The following is a 16,679-nucleotide window of genomic DNA, read 5'->3' as shown; positions in this document are numbered from 1 at the left end:
TTCGATGGTTTTTTTTTTAAATAATTTTTAAAATTTTTTCATTTCTTGTAATATTGACTACATAAAATTGTATATTATGAATATATCAATTATGCTTAGTCCAAAAGGCAAAAAATTTAAGCCTTTGTAAATATAAGTGTTGAAAATCGTCACTTACATGAGCAAATGTTGTCATGATTTGTTTGAAATTTTGATGGTATTAGGTTATGTATCACATATGGAGATGGTATATAATGTTGATTGTTGCTTTGTTATTTTATATGTTGTTGTAAATGATATGAAAAATATTGTAAGTGGATTGTTGTGTATAAAGCAACTGCATATGGTGAATATGAGCAAGAGGTGAATATGTTTTTATCACAAATGGTTATATAAAAGTGTCACGCTGATGTCTGGTTGATATATTGACATGATTGCTGACCAATATCACAATTTTGAAAATTGTTGTGCGGTTTAAAGTCTGGATCCAATGTTGTAACAAAGGCTGGAATGACTTTAACCATACAGCTGCGCTTTATATGCGTTACCGAAGAGCGCCACACCGTTACAGCCATAAATTACGGTGTTTTGCTTGCCGCTGTTGCCACCTAGACACTTCTTTATATTTTTTTATTTAATTTTTCTTTGTTTTTTTTTTATTTTTTTAATTTTTCCCTTTGTGTTTTTATTTCTTCCTTATTTTGGTTTTTTTTTTTTGGAATTTTTTTTGTATGATTTCTTTTATATTTTTTTTCATTTGAAAAATAAAAAATGAAACAAATAAAATCAAAATCATTATTTATAGTAGTTATTTATCGCGCATTTACATACATACATACATACACTGATCTATGTATAAATTCGTGCTTACCTTCTTCTCTTGTTTGAGTCTTTCGTTTTGTTTTGGTTTGATTTACACTTTTTTTAAAATATCCTTAGCAAAATACAATTTCATATATTCATAATTAATATTAGCATTATTATATTCGCATTAGTTACTAGTTGTTGTTGTTGGTTTCAGTGTGTGTGTGTGTTGCACAAGATTTAACGTTGTATGCAAGTTTGGCTAAAGGTATGTTGTTGATGTTGTTCATGTCGTTGTTGTAGTAGTACTTAATATATAAAGCGCGCAGTTCCCTATGATATACAGACTCCAAAAAATTTTTCTAAATTTCAATGACTTCAATTTGTTCTGACTTGATAATCATTTGCATTTAAATTATACAATAATTAGTGTTGTTGTTGTTTTTCTCTTGCAGTTTTTTGTTGTATTACTTTTCAATTAGGTATTTGTTGTTGGATCGCTAAGTTCAGTCTTAGTTCCTTACTCTCACAGTAGCTGCAAAAAAATATTTATTTCCGTTATTTTTGAATGTAAATATGTATATTTGTATGTATGTGTACCTCTGTGCGTAAACTCAGCGGTTGTACATTTATTTGGCGAATGTCAATAGAACATGCCACACATAGCACACATGAGCTGCAGCAAGCGTTTCTAGTGTTGCGAGCGCACGGATGTGTCCGCCGTTGACTCGGGTGAGCCCGCTTTGGAAGCCAATGCGCTGTCGCCGGTTGTGTTGTTATCGGGTACAAGTGTAATTTCGCTCTTCTTTTGATGCAACATATCGATTTCGGTCAATGCCACATCGGGTTCCTGAGGAATAAGAGGAAAATGTTATTTTTATTGTTGTTGTAACAGATTTTCATAGTCATCTAAGGATTGGTGCAGAAAGCGACTATAAATCGCGGGAGAAAGAGGTATTAATCAATGCAATCTCTCTGGTGGCTTCAAATATAGAAATTCACCACACCAGAGGTGAGGTTTTCATACTACTAAGCATTTTAAAAAATAGTAGGACTCAGATATTGAGCGAAACCAGAAAAAATGCAATAAATATCACTCGCTGCTAAAATACCGTTACTCACCTTCTCCAAAGCCGCATCGGATACATTCAAATGATAGCCCTCGCTGCAATAACGTTTCAGCAATTCAATGCCCTCCGCACGGTAATCAGCATAACGTGTTTCCCAAGCGTCCAGCAGGCGATTGTAGTAACGTGGATTGTCGATAAATTTTAGGTAGGTATGTGTGTCGGCGGTTGGGAAGATGCGTTCGAGTGGCGCACAGCGCGCATTCTCATCTTCGGCGATAATTAGGCAGCGTACATCGTCTGGCAGTAGATTGGCGAGTATGGGTTCGAGATATTCTTCGCGAAATTCAATCGAACGATTCGTGAATTGATTGTGTTTGCGCACCTCTTCGGCAGTGAGGCAGGTGGTGAAGATGCGCTTATCGTGACAAAGTGGACCCGTCAGATTCAGCTCTTGTTGTATGTCTTTTTGTTGCTTTTCATTAAGTTTTGGCGGCACCTGCGCAAATTTAATATAGAATTTGAGGTTAGGTATGCAAGAAAAGGTTAAAATGTGGTGTACGCACCTGATAGAGCGCTGTGTTCAACACAGCCTGTATGAGTGGACCCTTCACATGCAAATCCAATGGCAGTTCGGAGTGCAAGGACGGTGATATATTGATTTCCAACAACCATGGTACAAGATTCTCATCCAGCAAAACATCGAAACCGAAGAGTTCAAAACAATTATAACGGAAATTGACATTCTGACGATACATGCGATTCAGGCCCGATTCACCGCTAACAATGGCTTTAATCACCAAATTACGCAAAGTCGCCCAGAGACGTTTCGTATTCACGCCACGTGTCTCCAGACATGACCACAGCGATTGTAGTGTCCACTTGTGACCCTGACATGCATTGAAATCTTCGTTCTTCGAATAATTTTGAGAGAATTTATTGATGCTATAATTAGTTAGATGCATGCAACGATCGTCCAGACTAGTCAGCTCCGAGCTGTACTTCACTGCGGGAGATAGAATGGGGGAAGACTTATAATTGTGGTCTTGTAGGTATGTGTGGCAAGGGAAGGGTACTCACCCGATGCGAAACGCGCCAAGCCATCTTTGTACATATATATTCGCAGGGGATTTATCGATGTAAGCACCACATAAATACGCATATCGAATTTGCTATCGTTGATAAGCAGTGGACGCTCGATATATCTGCATTAGAAGAGAAAAAAATATATAAATATTAAGCAAGTAAGGAAGGCGAGGTTCAAGCGGAATCGTCGCCTTCGTCAAATCATCGAAAATTTTTTTCATTTTTAGCCGCTGTATTCAGAAAAGAGGAACATATTCATTATGTGGGAGCTCGGAGTGTATTTTAAGCGATTTCAAGAAAATTTTGATACCAGACCTAATTGAACTAAAGACAGGAAAACGCTTGATTTTATTAAGAAAACTCAGGAATTCACTTGATTCAATATAAAATTGACTACAGCTAGAACCTAGATCCTTCCGGTTGACTTCAGCTCGACAAATAAGTTAACAACAATCGGGTATAGACTGAGTATTTTATCCAATTAAGGACTGTCATCTCAGCAGCATTCCTCAGAACTATTTGGAGTTTGCCTTATGTGTCTACAAAAACAATGACCAAGACTTAAACCGTTTCCACGACAGTCGGGTTAAGGTAACTGAAACGGACTCCGTTTTTTATCCGGCCAAAGTTTGTTAACTCAGCACCAGTCCTCGAAATAACTTCAGGACTGTTTTCTGCGCTACAACAGCAACAACAAAAAACTAAGACTCCGTTAAAAGAAGTCATCTATCGGTAGCGCTAGGAAATGTGCTGTTTCGACGGGGTCAGACACGTTTCATGCTGGACATTTATTTGGTATATTGAGGTCGTTTCTAGTTAAGTAGGAGTTTAACCTGCTACAATATGAAGAAGGAAGTTATGCAAAGGTCACTCTAGGTTCTCGTGACAATTCGAGCTCGTCGTCCATAGTGGGTGGTGGTTTGATTCCAAATCGGTGAAGGTGTTAATACCTAATAATAATACAATTGCATATACACACACTCACTTTTGCACTACCAGCGGACGATCTTTTGGGAACTGACTCCATTTATTTACAATACGTATACCAGTGCCGCGAGCACTTGCTGGCGGTTTTACAATCCATTTTGTCAGCCTCGAAGCATTCTTGGGCCAGACTTGACGAAGATTTTCTAAATCATCGGGCATTACGTAAGATCTGCAAAAAAGAAATATTTTATTATGCTTTTTGTAACTAAATCGTATCGTTTTGAAAGAATTTTGAAAAACGCTTAACCTCAAAATCATGCTTTTTTACACTATGCACATAAAAGAGTTAATATTTATAGATTTAAAAATTCTACTTAGCAATATCAATAATTGAGGTTATGTTCCTCAACATTCTCGTTTACTCACTTTTGCATAAAACCAAATTCCTTTTTGCCAAACTTCTTCATATTATTATGTATACTCCGCCACATGCTATCCTTGCGGCCGATTCGAAACGAACCCGGCATGTGATTGTACTTTTGGTGTGAACGTATTGTGCGAAAGCCTGGACTTTTCATATGTTTCTCCCAAACAGCCATCCAGTCGGTGGTGTCTAAAAAGCAGAGTACACAAAAATTATGTTAAAAAAATTATAAGCAGGGTTGCATGGATACGCACTTTTAATAATGCGAAAACCTGAGTTGAGCACCACACGTTTCACTATCTTCGGCATAACGGGACTAAGTTTCCACTTCAGCACACGATGCAGTGTTGGCGGCACAGCTGGACCCTTTTCGGCGTGCGATGAGAAATTCAAATAGGGCGGCACATTTGGAAAAATACTTGGCGTCAATATACACTCCGGTTTGAAGTATTCGCTAACTTCGGTATCGGCTTCGCTATCTTCCGTTACGTCGTTGCTCACTTGTTCGGGTGGTAGATAGCGTATATTTCTACTTTGGTGTGTTTCATTTAAATCACTAACGAGGTAGAATGGATGACCAGTATACTCTTCGTCCGAGTCACTATCGGTATAATCGTTCACATCGTCGATTGCTTGAAAGAAAGGAGAAATATCTTTATAAATAAAATTGACAATTTGTTGTTTATGTTGTATACAACTCACCAGCACAAGGATCATCCTCGGGTGTGTTGCCATGCTTGCTGCGATCACCGTCACCGCCTTTAGCTAAAGAAACGCCCACATAAGTTGAATTATCGGCAATTGGATGGCGATTATGATAGGTGTTGCGATTATCGTGCGGCATATATTGTGCGGCATAGACGCTAGTCTCATAAGCGGTTGCTGCCGTCTTATTAAGGCCATTTTGCGTAAGCAGTTCCGATTTCTTATCATTATGATTAAGCAAACTACTAGCGTGGAATTGATTCACAATGATTTTGTTTAATGCTTTCTGGGTTGGTGCAGCAATGTATGACTTATCGGCAGTGCTTAGAGCAGAGGTGCCGCCATTAATGGCAGCAGCATTAGTGGCATTGCTGGCATTCGCACCTAGGGCACCTCCAGCACTGGGGCCACCGCCGGCGACACGTTTGGGTGGTGATACCGAACGCCGTGGACTGCCATTTGTCGGTGTATGCGGGTGAGGATGGGAATGGCGTTTGGAGTTATGCGCAATTGATTTGGACGCACCGACCGGTTCATCGCGGGGTCGCTTTAAAAGCAACTATAGCGTTAGGGCGCATGCACAATGAGAATATAACAAATAAACAGCGCAACACGGAACATAAACAACACAGCAACAGCATCAATTCACGTACGGGATACGCAGGAGCATTGTATAACGGTTTTTGCATTAGTTATCGTGTCGTGTGTAGGTGTGTGTGCCATTGGTTATGGAAGGAAGGAACAGAAACAAAATCGGTACACAAAAGTTAGGTTAGGTTAGTTACATATAAGTGTGACAATTACTTCCAAATTATTAAAACAAGGGTTAAACAAAATAATACAACAAATTTAAAAATGAAATACTAACAATATAACGAGAGCACTGAATCGATTTGAAAGCTGTTGGTGGATAGCTAAAGATTAAAAAAAGTAATGCTTCAACCGGAGAGATGCTTGTGAATTTGACGAAGCTAAAATTTTCACGTTTCTTTTTTACAACAGTTAAAACTTTTTTTGGCGATCTGAGGATAGAAATCTCTTTCCCGTTTGTATCTACGAAAGGCAGCCACCTTCAGACTGCGCGGTGTGGACGATGGCCATTAGAAGCAAAATTATACATTCACAAACACTTTTCCGGTTATATTTTTCCCGCTTTCAAATCGATTCAATAAAAACTATTTGCAAATACAAAAAACACTAAAATTTTGAAACACTTTTTTTAAATACAATATTTCACAGCTCTACATACCTGTACGCCGGTCATCGGCGTGGTGACGTCTGAAAAGGACGTTAATGGTGCCGCCGTATTACTACGAATGCTAATCCTATTTGATTTATTCAGCGAGGCATTACTAATTATTGACGGATCTATAGCCGGCCCAGTCAACGGTGTGCCACCACCTCTTTGACGTTTCACATTCGTACCATTTAGAATATTGTTGCTATTATTGTTGATGTTGTTATTGTTATGATGTTCATTGTGTCCCGGTGGTACATTAATCATATACTTATTATTCATACTGATATAATGATTGGGTGCATCGATTTTACAACCATGTGGGGTATGAGCGTGATTGTGTGATGAAAGCAAAAGATTCTTTTGCACATACAATTTATCCTTGTATAATTCGACTTCTTCCAGCCATGATTCATGGAAATCGAGTATTTCCAAACCTTTCGTTTTCACACCGGCACTCTTACCACCAGACGCATTACTGCTGGCATTCTCCTTTGTATGAGTGTGAAGATGCGTATGACCATGGCCATGACTTGTGTGACCGTTCTCTTTGATTTGATTCGTATTTGGAGGCTGTGGCCTTTTTTCACTAATTGGTGCCATTTTCACTTTGAATTTTGATTTCTGCAAGAAAACAGCACATAAAGAAGAGAGAAATTAATTATGTTAAACAGCTAATGTAAAGCAAACAATATTCCGTAGCGCCGAAAAAGATAAGCTTAAAAAATTCAAAACAGAAAAAAAACGAAAATGACAGACAAATAACGTGAAGGTAATTCAAAAGTAACAACTTGTTGCAATGTCGCGTCGCGGCTGCCGCGCTCTTCACTAACTGCAACTGCGCCCACGTTCTCACTCATCGTCTGACGTCGAAAGTCGAAAATTAATTGATAAATCCAATACACAGCGTTGAGTAATCTTTCAGCGCGCGATGTGCAATGGAAGCTGTCCCCGTCTATACTCGTGGCGATGATATTGTGTATGGCGGCGGAGCACACAAAAATAACTGAAGCTATTTTCGTGGTAGCATGCCACACAGACCTCTTAGTTAATAATACTAACAATACTAGCAACAAGCCCGAAATAAAAACAATATGGCACGAGCACAAGTATTCGCCTTTCGATTGAGCAATCGAAGCAAATCAATTGTCTACTCTGAATGTCTCGGATGAGACGAACCGATCAGGCGCAAAGTAAAAATTGAACGCTTGATGAATTGTCGCAATAATGTACCAAGTGTGTGCGTCGGTGTGTGCATTGCTATGCGAGCGGGCTGTACATGGTGGCGGGACGGACGTAATGTTAAGCAAGCAGCAAGTCTGATGCCAATGTCTTAAAATTATCCCAATATACGGATGAAAAACAGGGATTCCCGCCTACAACAGGTAGACGAAGACGCCAATGTCTGGCACAGTTGAGCAAGCGGCATGCAATTAAGAGCTGACACAGCAACGCTTATTGGTGGCAATGAAGTTCAATGTCGCACAATACAGCTGGGGCACGTGCAATATTAATACACATATTCACAGGTTTACAAGTGTGATGACTTACAATTCTATTTTCGTGGTGTTACAATTTTAATTGTACTGCAGTAAAATGTTGTTTATGCTTTTTTCACTATTATTTATCCATATGCTTTTAATTATTTTAATGGAAAAAAATTCTGTGCAGTCAAATTAAATTTAAAAAATCACAAAATTTTAAATGTTTTATAAATTTTGACTTTTTACTCGAAACTCCATTTACAACTGTTTTGTAAAGAAATTTGTATGATTGTGTGTGTGTGTGTGTGGATGACAACGGAAAAGGGCGCACAAATCCGCATCCGTTCAGCACTGTTGGCTAATGCAATCGAACATGTTGCATCGAGGTTATATTACAAATACAACAGAAACAAACAAATTCGCGCAAATTTTGCTGGGCAGAATTGTCATGCGTTGCCGCTATTTTCTTTTTTTTCATTTCTCACTGCTTTCCCCCCACACACTTGAACAAATAATACAATATGCATACTTTGTGCAAATTATTGTCGTTGTTGTTGTCATCTGGTAAATTCCAATTCTTGGCTAGAGTATCCATTTCGTAGAAAATATATGCTTCACATATGAATAATCAACTTATTTAAGTGCTGGCAGCGACACTTTTATTTTCGTATTATTAATAAAATTTTCTATTTTTTGTTTATTACGACAAAACAGTTTGCTGAGAGCATTTTTGTTTGTTGGCAAATGCGGTGTGTAGAGGCGTGACTCGGTGGATTTTTGCCGGTAATGCTGGCGCTCCTGCAGCCACGCTTGATTTTTTTTCATGTTTTTTTTTTGTTGCCCCCTTCCAATTTGACACTGGCACTTTTGTTGCTAATTTCCTTTGGATGTATACACTCACCTTCACACTTATGAATCACACACAGTTAATTTAGTTTGTTTATTTATTCTGTACTAAATTTCGAATAGCGACATTGAATATTGAAAATTAATTGAAATAATCTAACAGAAATTTTCGTGCTTACTTTGTCGAAGAGACAGACGAACGTGTGTTTGGCGTTGCCAGCAGCGAATTGTTGGCGGGGTTGCGCTGGAAATTCACAACACGCGTTGCCAGAAGTTATTTTGAGTTTTAATCGAAATGAATGTAAAAATTAGAACAAAATTAAGAGCATTTACACAATTTTTAAAAAATGTTGTGTAATTTTTTGAAATAGTATTTTCTGATTGACATATTGCGCAAACATTGAATGATTGTTGGAAAATACTTAAGCTGTTCACCTCTGTTGAGTTTTTTGTTTATGCCACCCTGTGTTGGTAATACCAGAGAACGTATAAATGAATACGTTCGCTGATATACGTTCTCTGGCAATACATTTAGAATTGTAAAAGAGCGAAGATTATGGCAAAGCTAATACAAAAACCTTCATTTAAGGTTTGAAATAAAGTAATTGGTTTCTCTCTTAGTTTTTCTGCACTATTACATACAGACATTTGAAGGATGTGACTGGGTAAAATTCAAAAGTAGTGTACTAATCTAAATTTCATTGAGAAAGCATTAACAAGTGTAGCATTACTCTTACGATAGAGCTTACAAAAAAGCTCGACGAGAAAGTCCGACTTTTGTAGCCAGAAAAGTCTTGCCATTTATAATATTCGCAAGTACCTGATCATAGATTCCATTACTTTTAATGCCATCATTATGAGAGTAGGAAAATTTAGACGAACTTAATCAATTTTTTGCTTCGAAACCAATAACCAAATAGGAATTTGACCTTTTCGGCCCCAGTTTTTCTTAGACTGGGTCAAAGAATGTCAAATCTTGAAAGATGAACGTACTAAGCGAAATATGGGGGTTAGGAAAATATCAACAGTTTTTTTTTTAGAATTCGTCTACTCAGAGTTTTAAGGATGTAGTCGCTTCTAAACTCTTTCATGAAAGCTACTTGGCTCCTCTAACGAGTTTTTGGAAGTTAAGGCATTAAAGACTAATGAACCCTTATAGTCCGATTTTTATGGTTTTAGTCTTTTTGGAAGCGAAAGCTTTAAATACTTTGTGAACCCTTATAGTCCGAGTTTTAAGGTTGCAATCACTCCTTAACTCTTTCATGGAAGCTACTTGGCTGTTCCAACGAGCTTTTGGAAGTGAAAGCTATAAAGACTTTGTGAACCCTTAGAGTCCGATCTTAAGGTTTTTGTATTGACTCCTCCAACGAGCTTTAGGAAGTGAAAGCTTTAAAGACTTTGCGCACCCTTATAGTCCGAGTTTTAAGGTTGTAGTCTTTAATTCTCCAACGAACTTTTGGAAGTGAAAGCTTTAAAGACTTTGTGAACCCTAATAGTCCGGATTTTAAGATTGTAGTCGCTTCTAAACTCTTTCATGAAAGCTTCTTGGCTCCGCGAACGAGCTTCTGAAAATTAAAGCTTTTGAAAGTTAAAGCTTTAAAGACTTTGCGAACCCTTAAACTTAAAGCTCAAGACAAATGTATAAAATTAAGTCCATTTGTTGCCCTACAATCAACTACTTGGTTCACATAACCCTCGTTTTATTATCCTTAAGTTAACGGGTCTATATACCTAACAGGCAGACGACGGTGAATTTCTCACTTCCTCTCTAAATGGTTTATAACCGAATAACCATTGACTCGGCTTTTCAACCCAAAAGAAAAAGACCCCGCTAACTCGCTTAGAAAGCTTTTCTGGCACCAAGCTCTGTCTGAAAGCTTAGAAACTGATTTTTTTGCTGAACCCAACGATTCCTCACCGATAACCATCAGCTCTACCAAGTGCATCAAATTTAAAATATATTTATGGTTACCCGGTGGTTGGTGCCGTTGGTGGTCCATTTTAATACAATAATTTATTGGACAACCGAATGCTGTGAGATTCCCCGATTACACTTTGCCTCACAACAATCAAATCAAATATTTACCTGAAGGATACTCTTCTGGTAATAAAATAAACAAACATGTGACGGCACCGTTTCAACCAGAATCCCAAATCGTTAACTTGTCCGCCCATATTTTGAAAATAAACTCATCAATTAAGCCGTTCCACTAGCAGTGCCGACCAAAAAAACGGCCAGAGGCCCGCACAAGGATACGCGCAGACGCCAACGACGGCCATCGCCGTGTTGGCAGTGGCGGCTTAGCGCCTGCATCAAAGCGTTGCACAAGCAAGTAGCCAATCAACCAATCACCGGCTACTGCCACATGACCTACATGTCGGCGGAGATACCGATATACAAGTATATATACATATACATATATATACATATATATACGGTCATATAAATTTAGTTGCTTGCGGGTAGGTCTTCAGCTTCGGACATGCGTTCGCACCATTTGATTGGTATCTCATCAAAAGCAAAGGTGGCCGCGCGGAAGCCACTCAAAGTCATGTTGCACACACAGCGCACCGACAGCAACAGCCACAACAACAACAAGCACAGCACCGACACCGCTACTTCTTTTGCCGGCTATTGCGTGTATTTATGGCCTATTAAACGGCCATGCTGCCTGCCACATAAATCAGTGGCGAGAACAGCAGCGAAGCTGGCGCGTGTTTGTGCGTATGTCTGGTGAAATGTCTATTCTTGTTGTTGGCTGCTTGATATTGCTATGTTGCATGACATTGTAATGACTTCATCATGACAAAATTATCGCAAACACCGACATACACCTCACATTTTATTGCCATGGCATGAGAAATGGTGGAGAAAGGTTGTCCATTACTTATCGCAACGATTCGCTACACGCGCCCGAGAAGGTCCAAAGGCGGCGCAGCGGTACAGGTAGGCATTTGGCATTAGAAGCTGACAGCTGGTCGTAATTGAGAGATTGAAGTTTGATTATGTTCGAAGAGTTTTACTCGGATGGTGCGTTTTGATGTTTTCTTACACGTTTAAGCCAACTTCGAGCGGCTTCTGTTGAGCAGAAAGGAGTATTTGGAATGCTCTCACAAAAATGTTCTCTAATAAATTTTGCTCAAATGCATTGAATATTTCACGTTAATCTCATAATAACTCTGTGTTCGAGCTTATGGGTTGAAATTCTGGGAAATACTGTGGAAATATCTCTAAATATTATAAAGTTTGGTTCACTGTTAGAGCAGGAAGAGCATTCTCTTTAAACCCAAAACCAGCGTAATGTGTCCAGAATAAAAAATCTGTAAAGTTTCTGGTGGTATTTTCAAACTTTTGATATCCCAATGCCAGCCTTTAGTATCTTAAGATTGTTGAAGAAATATTAAGACCATAAAATTGGTAGTCTGGATCCACTTTATCCATGAAACGGTTTCTTCCGTCTCTTTTCTAGCAGCTCTGGCAAGAGTGGACTCGACGACTGATCTCTATATCGGGAATTAAATGGAATTTTCAAGAATTTCAGAGTCCAGCCTCCTTTGTAAACTCTACTAATCTCACTCCTAGGGAGGAGGCTTACCAACCGCAAAGAAAAGCTTCGATCCTACCATCCAGCATCCACCAAGCTGCTAGTCGTTCGTAGCTTGTTCCGAAACCTGGGGTACGCAGATGATATTGACATCGTAGGTCTTAACAACAGAGCCGTAGTGGAGCCTAGAAAAAGAAGCGAAAGTAATCGGTCTAATGGTGAACGAGGGCAAGACAAGGTACCTGGAGTAACCTGGACATCAAGCGAAGATAACTCTTGCTGACAGGAACTACTTGAGAATTAGTAGACAAGTGGGAAGCAAATGCCTCTCTCGATGAACCAAAACTACGCTCCAAGTCTCTCAAATTTCATGTCCAATTTTACTGCACAGAAAGATGGACGATAACGAAACAAGACGAGAAAGTACTTGGACTATTCGAGAGGACAGATCTCAGTCTTTGGAACCATTTTATTGTGTGATGAATATCGAAGAAGATGTAACCACGTAGATTCATAAAATTCCGGCGAAAAGCTCCTTCGATTCGAGACCCATGGGTGGAAAACGAAAGCAAAGATGCCCACGCATCCAATGAAAGAACCAAGTCCATAGAGACCTGTCTGTACTTGGAATGTACAACTGGCGTGACTTCACGAAGGATAGAAGTTGGAAGTTTTGAATACTCGGCGCTTGTAGTGTAAGAGCATAAAAAAAGTTTCCAAGCCAAATGAAGACCAATTGAAGACCTCAAGCTTAAATGCGACTACCAGAGGAATATTTTAAATACTGTGGACAGATTGGATTTAACACCGCATCTGCAGCTCCAAAGCTCGCCATTCCACTGTATTCTGCAGCGACCAGAGTTTGAGTTTATGAGCTCCAGCAACCTTTACGTCAGCTACCAACATCCGAAACCCAAAATGAGTGAAGTAGACAGCGCCTGCGCGGCACTTTGTACCTTACATTATTCCTTTTTTCTACTCTTTTCTACGCGCATATCGCATTTCCTCCGCGGCATATGTGTTATTAATTTGCCAATTGAATGCCAATTGAAGTGCCGGGTTTCAGCGCGTTTTCCTCCTTCATCTAAGCCGCGCGTTTCTATTTTCAGCTTTCCGTTGTGAGTTCGAGAAAATGCATATGTCTAATTTAGACAGACAAAACATTTCGAAAGCAATGGAAAACTGGATTCACTAGACATTCTAGCTGCTATTGGGAACATGCTTCTCCTCTCGTCTTCTTACTTCACTTCAGATTCTGCCTTTGTTTGGTGTTTTGGCGCATTTTTTATGAGTATTGCGCCAACATGCTCGCCGCATCGCATTATCCTTTCGCTACTTTCGGCACCTTTTTGTAAACACGAGATTTTCAACGCGCTCAACAATCGCCGATCGACGCGACCGACAAATGTGCAAAGCGTTTGGGCTTCCAAATGCTATCGCTAACTATGAGGGGGAGCGGCAGACAAAGCAACGAGCGAATGTTGAGTGCGGTGTGCAGCGGCGGTGGTGGTGGATCAGCTTACGAAACTCAAGGTGCATTTCACCAAGTGTATTCGGCTCCAAATCATCTACTAATTGATGGGTTGGTAATCACAAATACTCATATAGACACACATACATCAGCACACATCCACACAAGTGCTCGCTTTCAATTTGTAGGCTGATCGCTATTGTTGATCCATTAAGTCGAGTAGCAGCGTCGATTTCGTGCGGGTTATTATGTGTGCGGATTAAAAAGTGGTATACCAGCAAATGGGCGTTATCCGCAATTTTCCCACTTTTTACAAGAGACTTAAAGGATTTACGGCTGCTCGACGTAATGCTACACTTTTTCAATTAAGAAAGCGAACCTTTTCACCGAGACTCATTAATATGTTAATAATTGAAAGATTTTTGCTAATTTTCTGTGCGGAAAATGGGCAAAAAGTGGCTAAAGATGTTCGGAAAATGGGGGAAGATATGGCAAAAGATGTGTTGTGCTGATAAATTTGCGAAGAATGGAAATGTAAAAGGAGTAAAAGTGATACGTAATCTTCCACAGTAGAATATTAGCTGAGAACACCTGCCATTTTTAAGAAAAAAGGAAAAGTCTTTAAAATATCAGATTGATGTCTGGATGCTGTGAAACGTAAATGAGGAAGCTACAGACAACAAGATGCCTCTTGATATCTCCCATCGAACACCTGGTCAGTAAGGCCGGTATGCTCCCAGTTAAGGAGAATAATGAACTTCTCTCCAAGCAGTTTCTGCTGGGATACTTTCGCAGGAGCCGCCTCCTAGGAGTATCAAGAGCTCCTTTCTCAAATATGTTGACGACATAAAACAATATGCCAACCAGACTTAACAAACTTAAAATATGTACTGACCGCCCTTCACAGAGGAACCATTAAAACCTTCACTCAATTTCAGTGAATGGCGTACTTGGAGTCAAACCACCACCCATCGCAGACAAAGCGCAGGAGTTCGATAGTGACCCTTGCGTAGCTTCATTCTGATAAGATAGATAAAGTATCGCATCCCAGAACTATAAGCACTTTTCTGGCACATTCTTATCTCATTTATCAAAAAATATATGCCCCGTGAGGCGTTCGATAGTGGTTTAGGTCTGTCTAAGCCTTATTTTCTATAATTCATCTAGAAGACTGAGTCTGCCTAACTTTGTTGAAAATTTACCTACTTTAAATCAGCCTTTTGCAAAGGAATATTGATTATTTTTTGATTAACAGAAAACAAGTAGTAAGCAGAACAAGAAAGTTAGATCACGAAGCATTTGGAAATGTTCGAGGTACGAGTCTTGACTAAGTTTGGTATTCTACCACTTCAGGGGTTCGAACCCTCATCCGAGGATCTGTAAAAACAAAAAAGTAATGACGGTCGGCGCTCTGTTGCTAATGACTATATTTCAATGAAAAATTTGTCACATGCAAATATTTTGGGAATAAGCCCAAAACTTTTAGATCCTACTTGAACAGTCGAACAGCCTCAAGCCGCACTCGACAAATGGGATAAGAAAACTCGGGCATTCCACCTTCTGGACAAAAAATTGTTCACAGTTCGATTTGAAATATAGGGTGATTTTTTAAGAGCTTGATAACTTTTTTAAAAAAAAAAACGCATAAAATTTGCAAAATCTCATCGGTTCTTTATTTGAAACGTTAGATTGGTTCATGACATTTACTTTTTGAAGATAATTTCATTTAAATGTTGACCGCGGCTGCGTCTTAGGTGGTCCATTCGGAAAGTCCAATTTTGGGCAACTTTTTCGAGCATTTCGGCCGGAATAGCCCGAATTTCTTCGGAAATGTTGTCTTCCAAAGCTGGAATAGTTGCTGGCTTATTTCTGTAGACTTTAGACTTGACGTAGCCCCACAAAAAATAGTCTAAAGGCGTTAAATCGCATGATCTTGGTGGCCAACTTACGGGTCCATTTCTTGAGATGAATTGTTGTCCGAAGTTTTCCCTCAAAATGGCCATAGAATCGCGAGCTGTGTGGCATGTAGCGCCATCTTGTTGAAACCACATGTCAACCAAGTTCAGTTCTTCCATTTTTGGCACCAAAAAGTTTGTTAGCATCGAACGATAGCGATCGCCATTCACCGTAACGTTGCGTCCAACAGCATCTTTGAAAAAATACGGTCCAATGATTCCACCAGCGTACAAACCACACCAAACAGTGCATTTTTCGGGATGCATGGGCAGTTCTTGAACGGCTTCTGGTTGCTCTTCACCCCAAATGCGGCAATTTTGCTTATTTACGTAGCCATTCAACCAGAAATGAGCCTCATCGCTGAACAAAATTTGTCCGAAAAAAAAAAAAAAAAACCGAACACTGATTTTGGTAATAAAATTCAATGATTTGCAAGCGTTGCTCGTTAGTAAGTCTATTCATGATGAAATGTCAAAGCATACTGAGCATCTTTCTCTTTGACACCATGTCTGAAATCCCACGTGATCTGTCAAATACTAATGCATGAAAATCCTAACCTCAAAAAAATCACCCGTTAGTTAGATGACGTTCTCTTCCCACATTTGATGCTAGAAAAACTCTTTATATAAGGCCCTCGACTCGTACTAACGTGGTTATATAAAAGCTTGTGAGAAGAGTGATATTAAGTTGAGCTTAGAAATTACGAAAAGCTGAATTGGACAGCATAAAAGCATGAACCTTGACAAGAGACGTGGTGATTTCTTGAGGTGTTCAAGAGGTTGATTGAGAGATTTTTTGAGCTTTCGTCGAGCTTTTTTGGTCAAATGAATATTATTCAAAAATAAAATGTCTATAGTGATTTATTAACGTCATACTTGTATATATGAATGCAGATGCTGCTCAAACTTTTTGTGTTATGTAAAAGCTCGTAAAGCTGCCATTCGGAGCTTTCGTAGACATAAAATTGGTAGAATTAAATAGCATGAATCTTGACCACAAATGATGAGGTGAGTTTTGAGGTATTCAAGATGTGGATTTTGGAAGATTTTTTGAGCTTTCGTCGAACTTTTTTGATCAAATGGATATTGTTCGGAAAATAAAGTGAATAGAATGATTTGGTAACTTCTCTAAATGAATACAGAAGCTGC

The 16,679-nt window shown here is 39.2% G+C and overlaps 1 protein-coding gene across 6 annotated transcripts; it reads right to left on the bottom strand.

Moving 5' to 3' along the window:
- Positions 1-774: 774 nt before the first annotated feature.
- LOC105222731 (tubulin monoglutamylase TTLL4) lies at positions 775-8,853 on the bottom strand. Of its 6 annotated transcripts, none has more exons than XM_019989126.3 (11): positions 8,739-8,853; positions 6,242-6,853; positions 4,990-5,539; positions 4,542-4,919; positions 4,290-4,476; positions 3,922-4,092; positions 2,931-3,055; positions 2,417-2,856; positions 1,906-2,349; positions 1,384-1,633; positions 775-1,318 (listed from the first exon to the last, which is right to left on the bottom strand). In XM_019989126.3, the coding sequence occupies exons 2-10, from the start codon at positions 6,830-6,832 to the stop codon at positions 1,475-1,477; spliced, it is 3,045 nt and encodes a 1,014-aa protein (XP_019844685.2). In that variant the 5' UTR covers positions 6,833-6,853; positions 8,739-8,853; the 3' UTR covers positions 775-1,318; positions 1,384-1,474. The 6 variants fall into 6 exon arrangements, with proteins under 6 accessions (XP_019844685.2, XP_019844684.2, XP_011198476.2 ...); XM_019989125.3 differs by having other exon boundaries at positions 8,615-8,772; XM_011200174.4 differs by lacking the exon at positions 8,739-8,853 and adding an exon at positions 8,243-8,531 and having other exon boundaries at positions 4,990-5,551.
- Positions 8,854-16,679: the final 7,826 nt, after the last annotated feature.

This window comes from Bactrocera dorsalis, chromosome 1, assembly GCF_023373825.1.
Source record: "Bactrocera dorsalis isolate Fly_Bdor chromosome 1, ASM2337382v1, whole genome shotgun sequence".
NCBI lineage: Eukaryota > Metazoa > Arthropoda > Insecta > Diptera > Tephritidae > Bactrocera > Bactrocera dorsalis.
The sequence above is the reverse complement of the archived record's forward strand: the minus strand, read 5'-3'. Positions and strand labels throughout refer to the sequence as shown.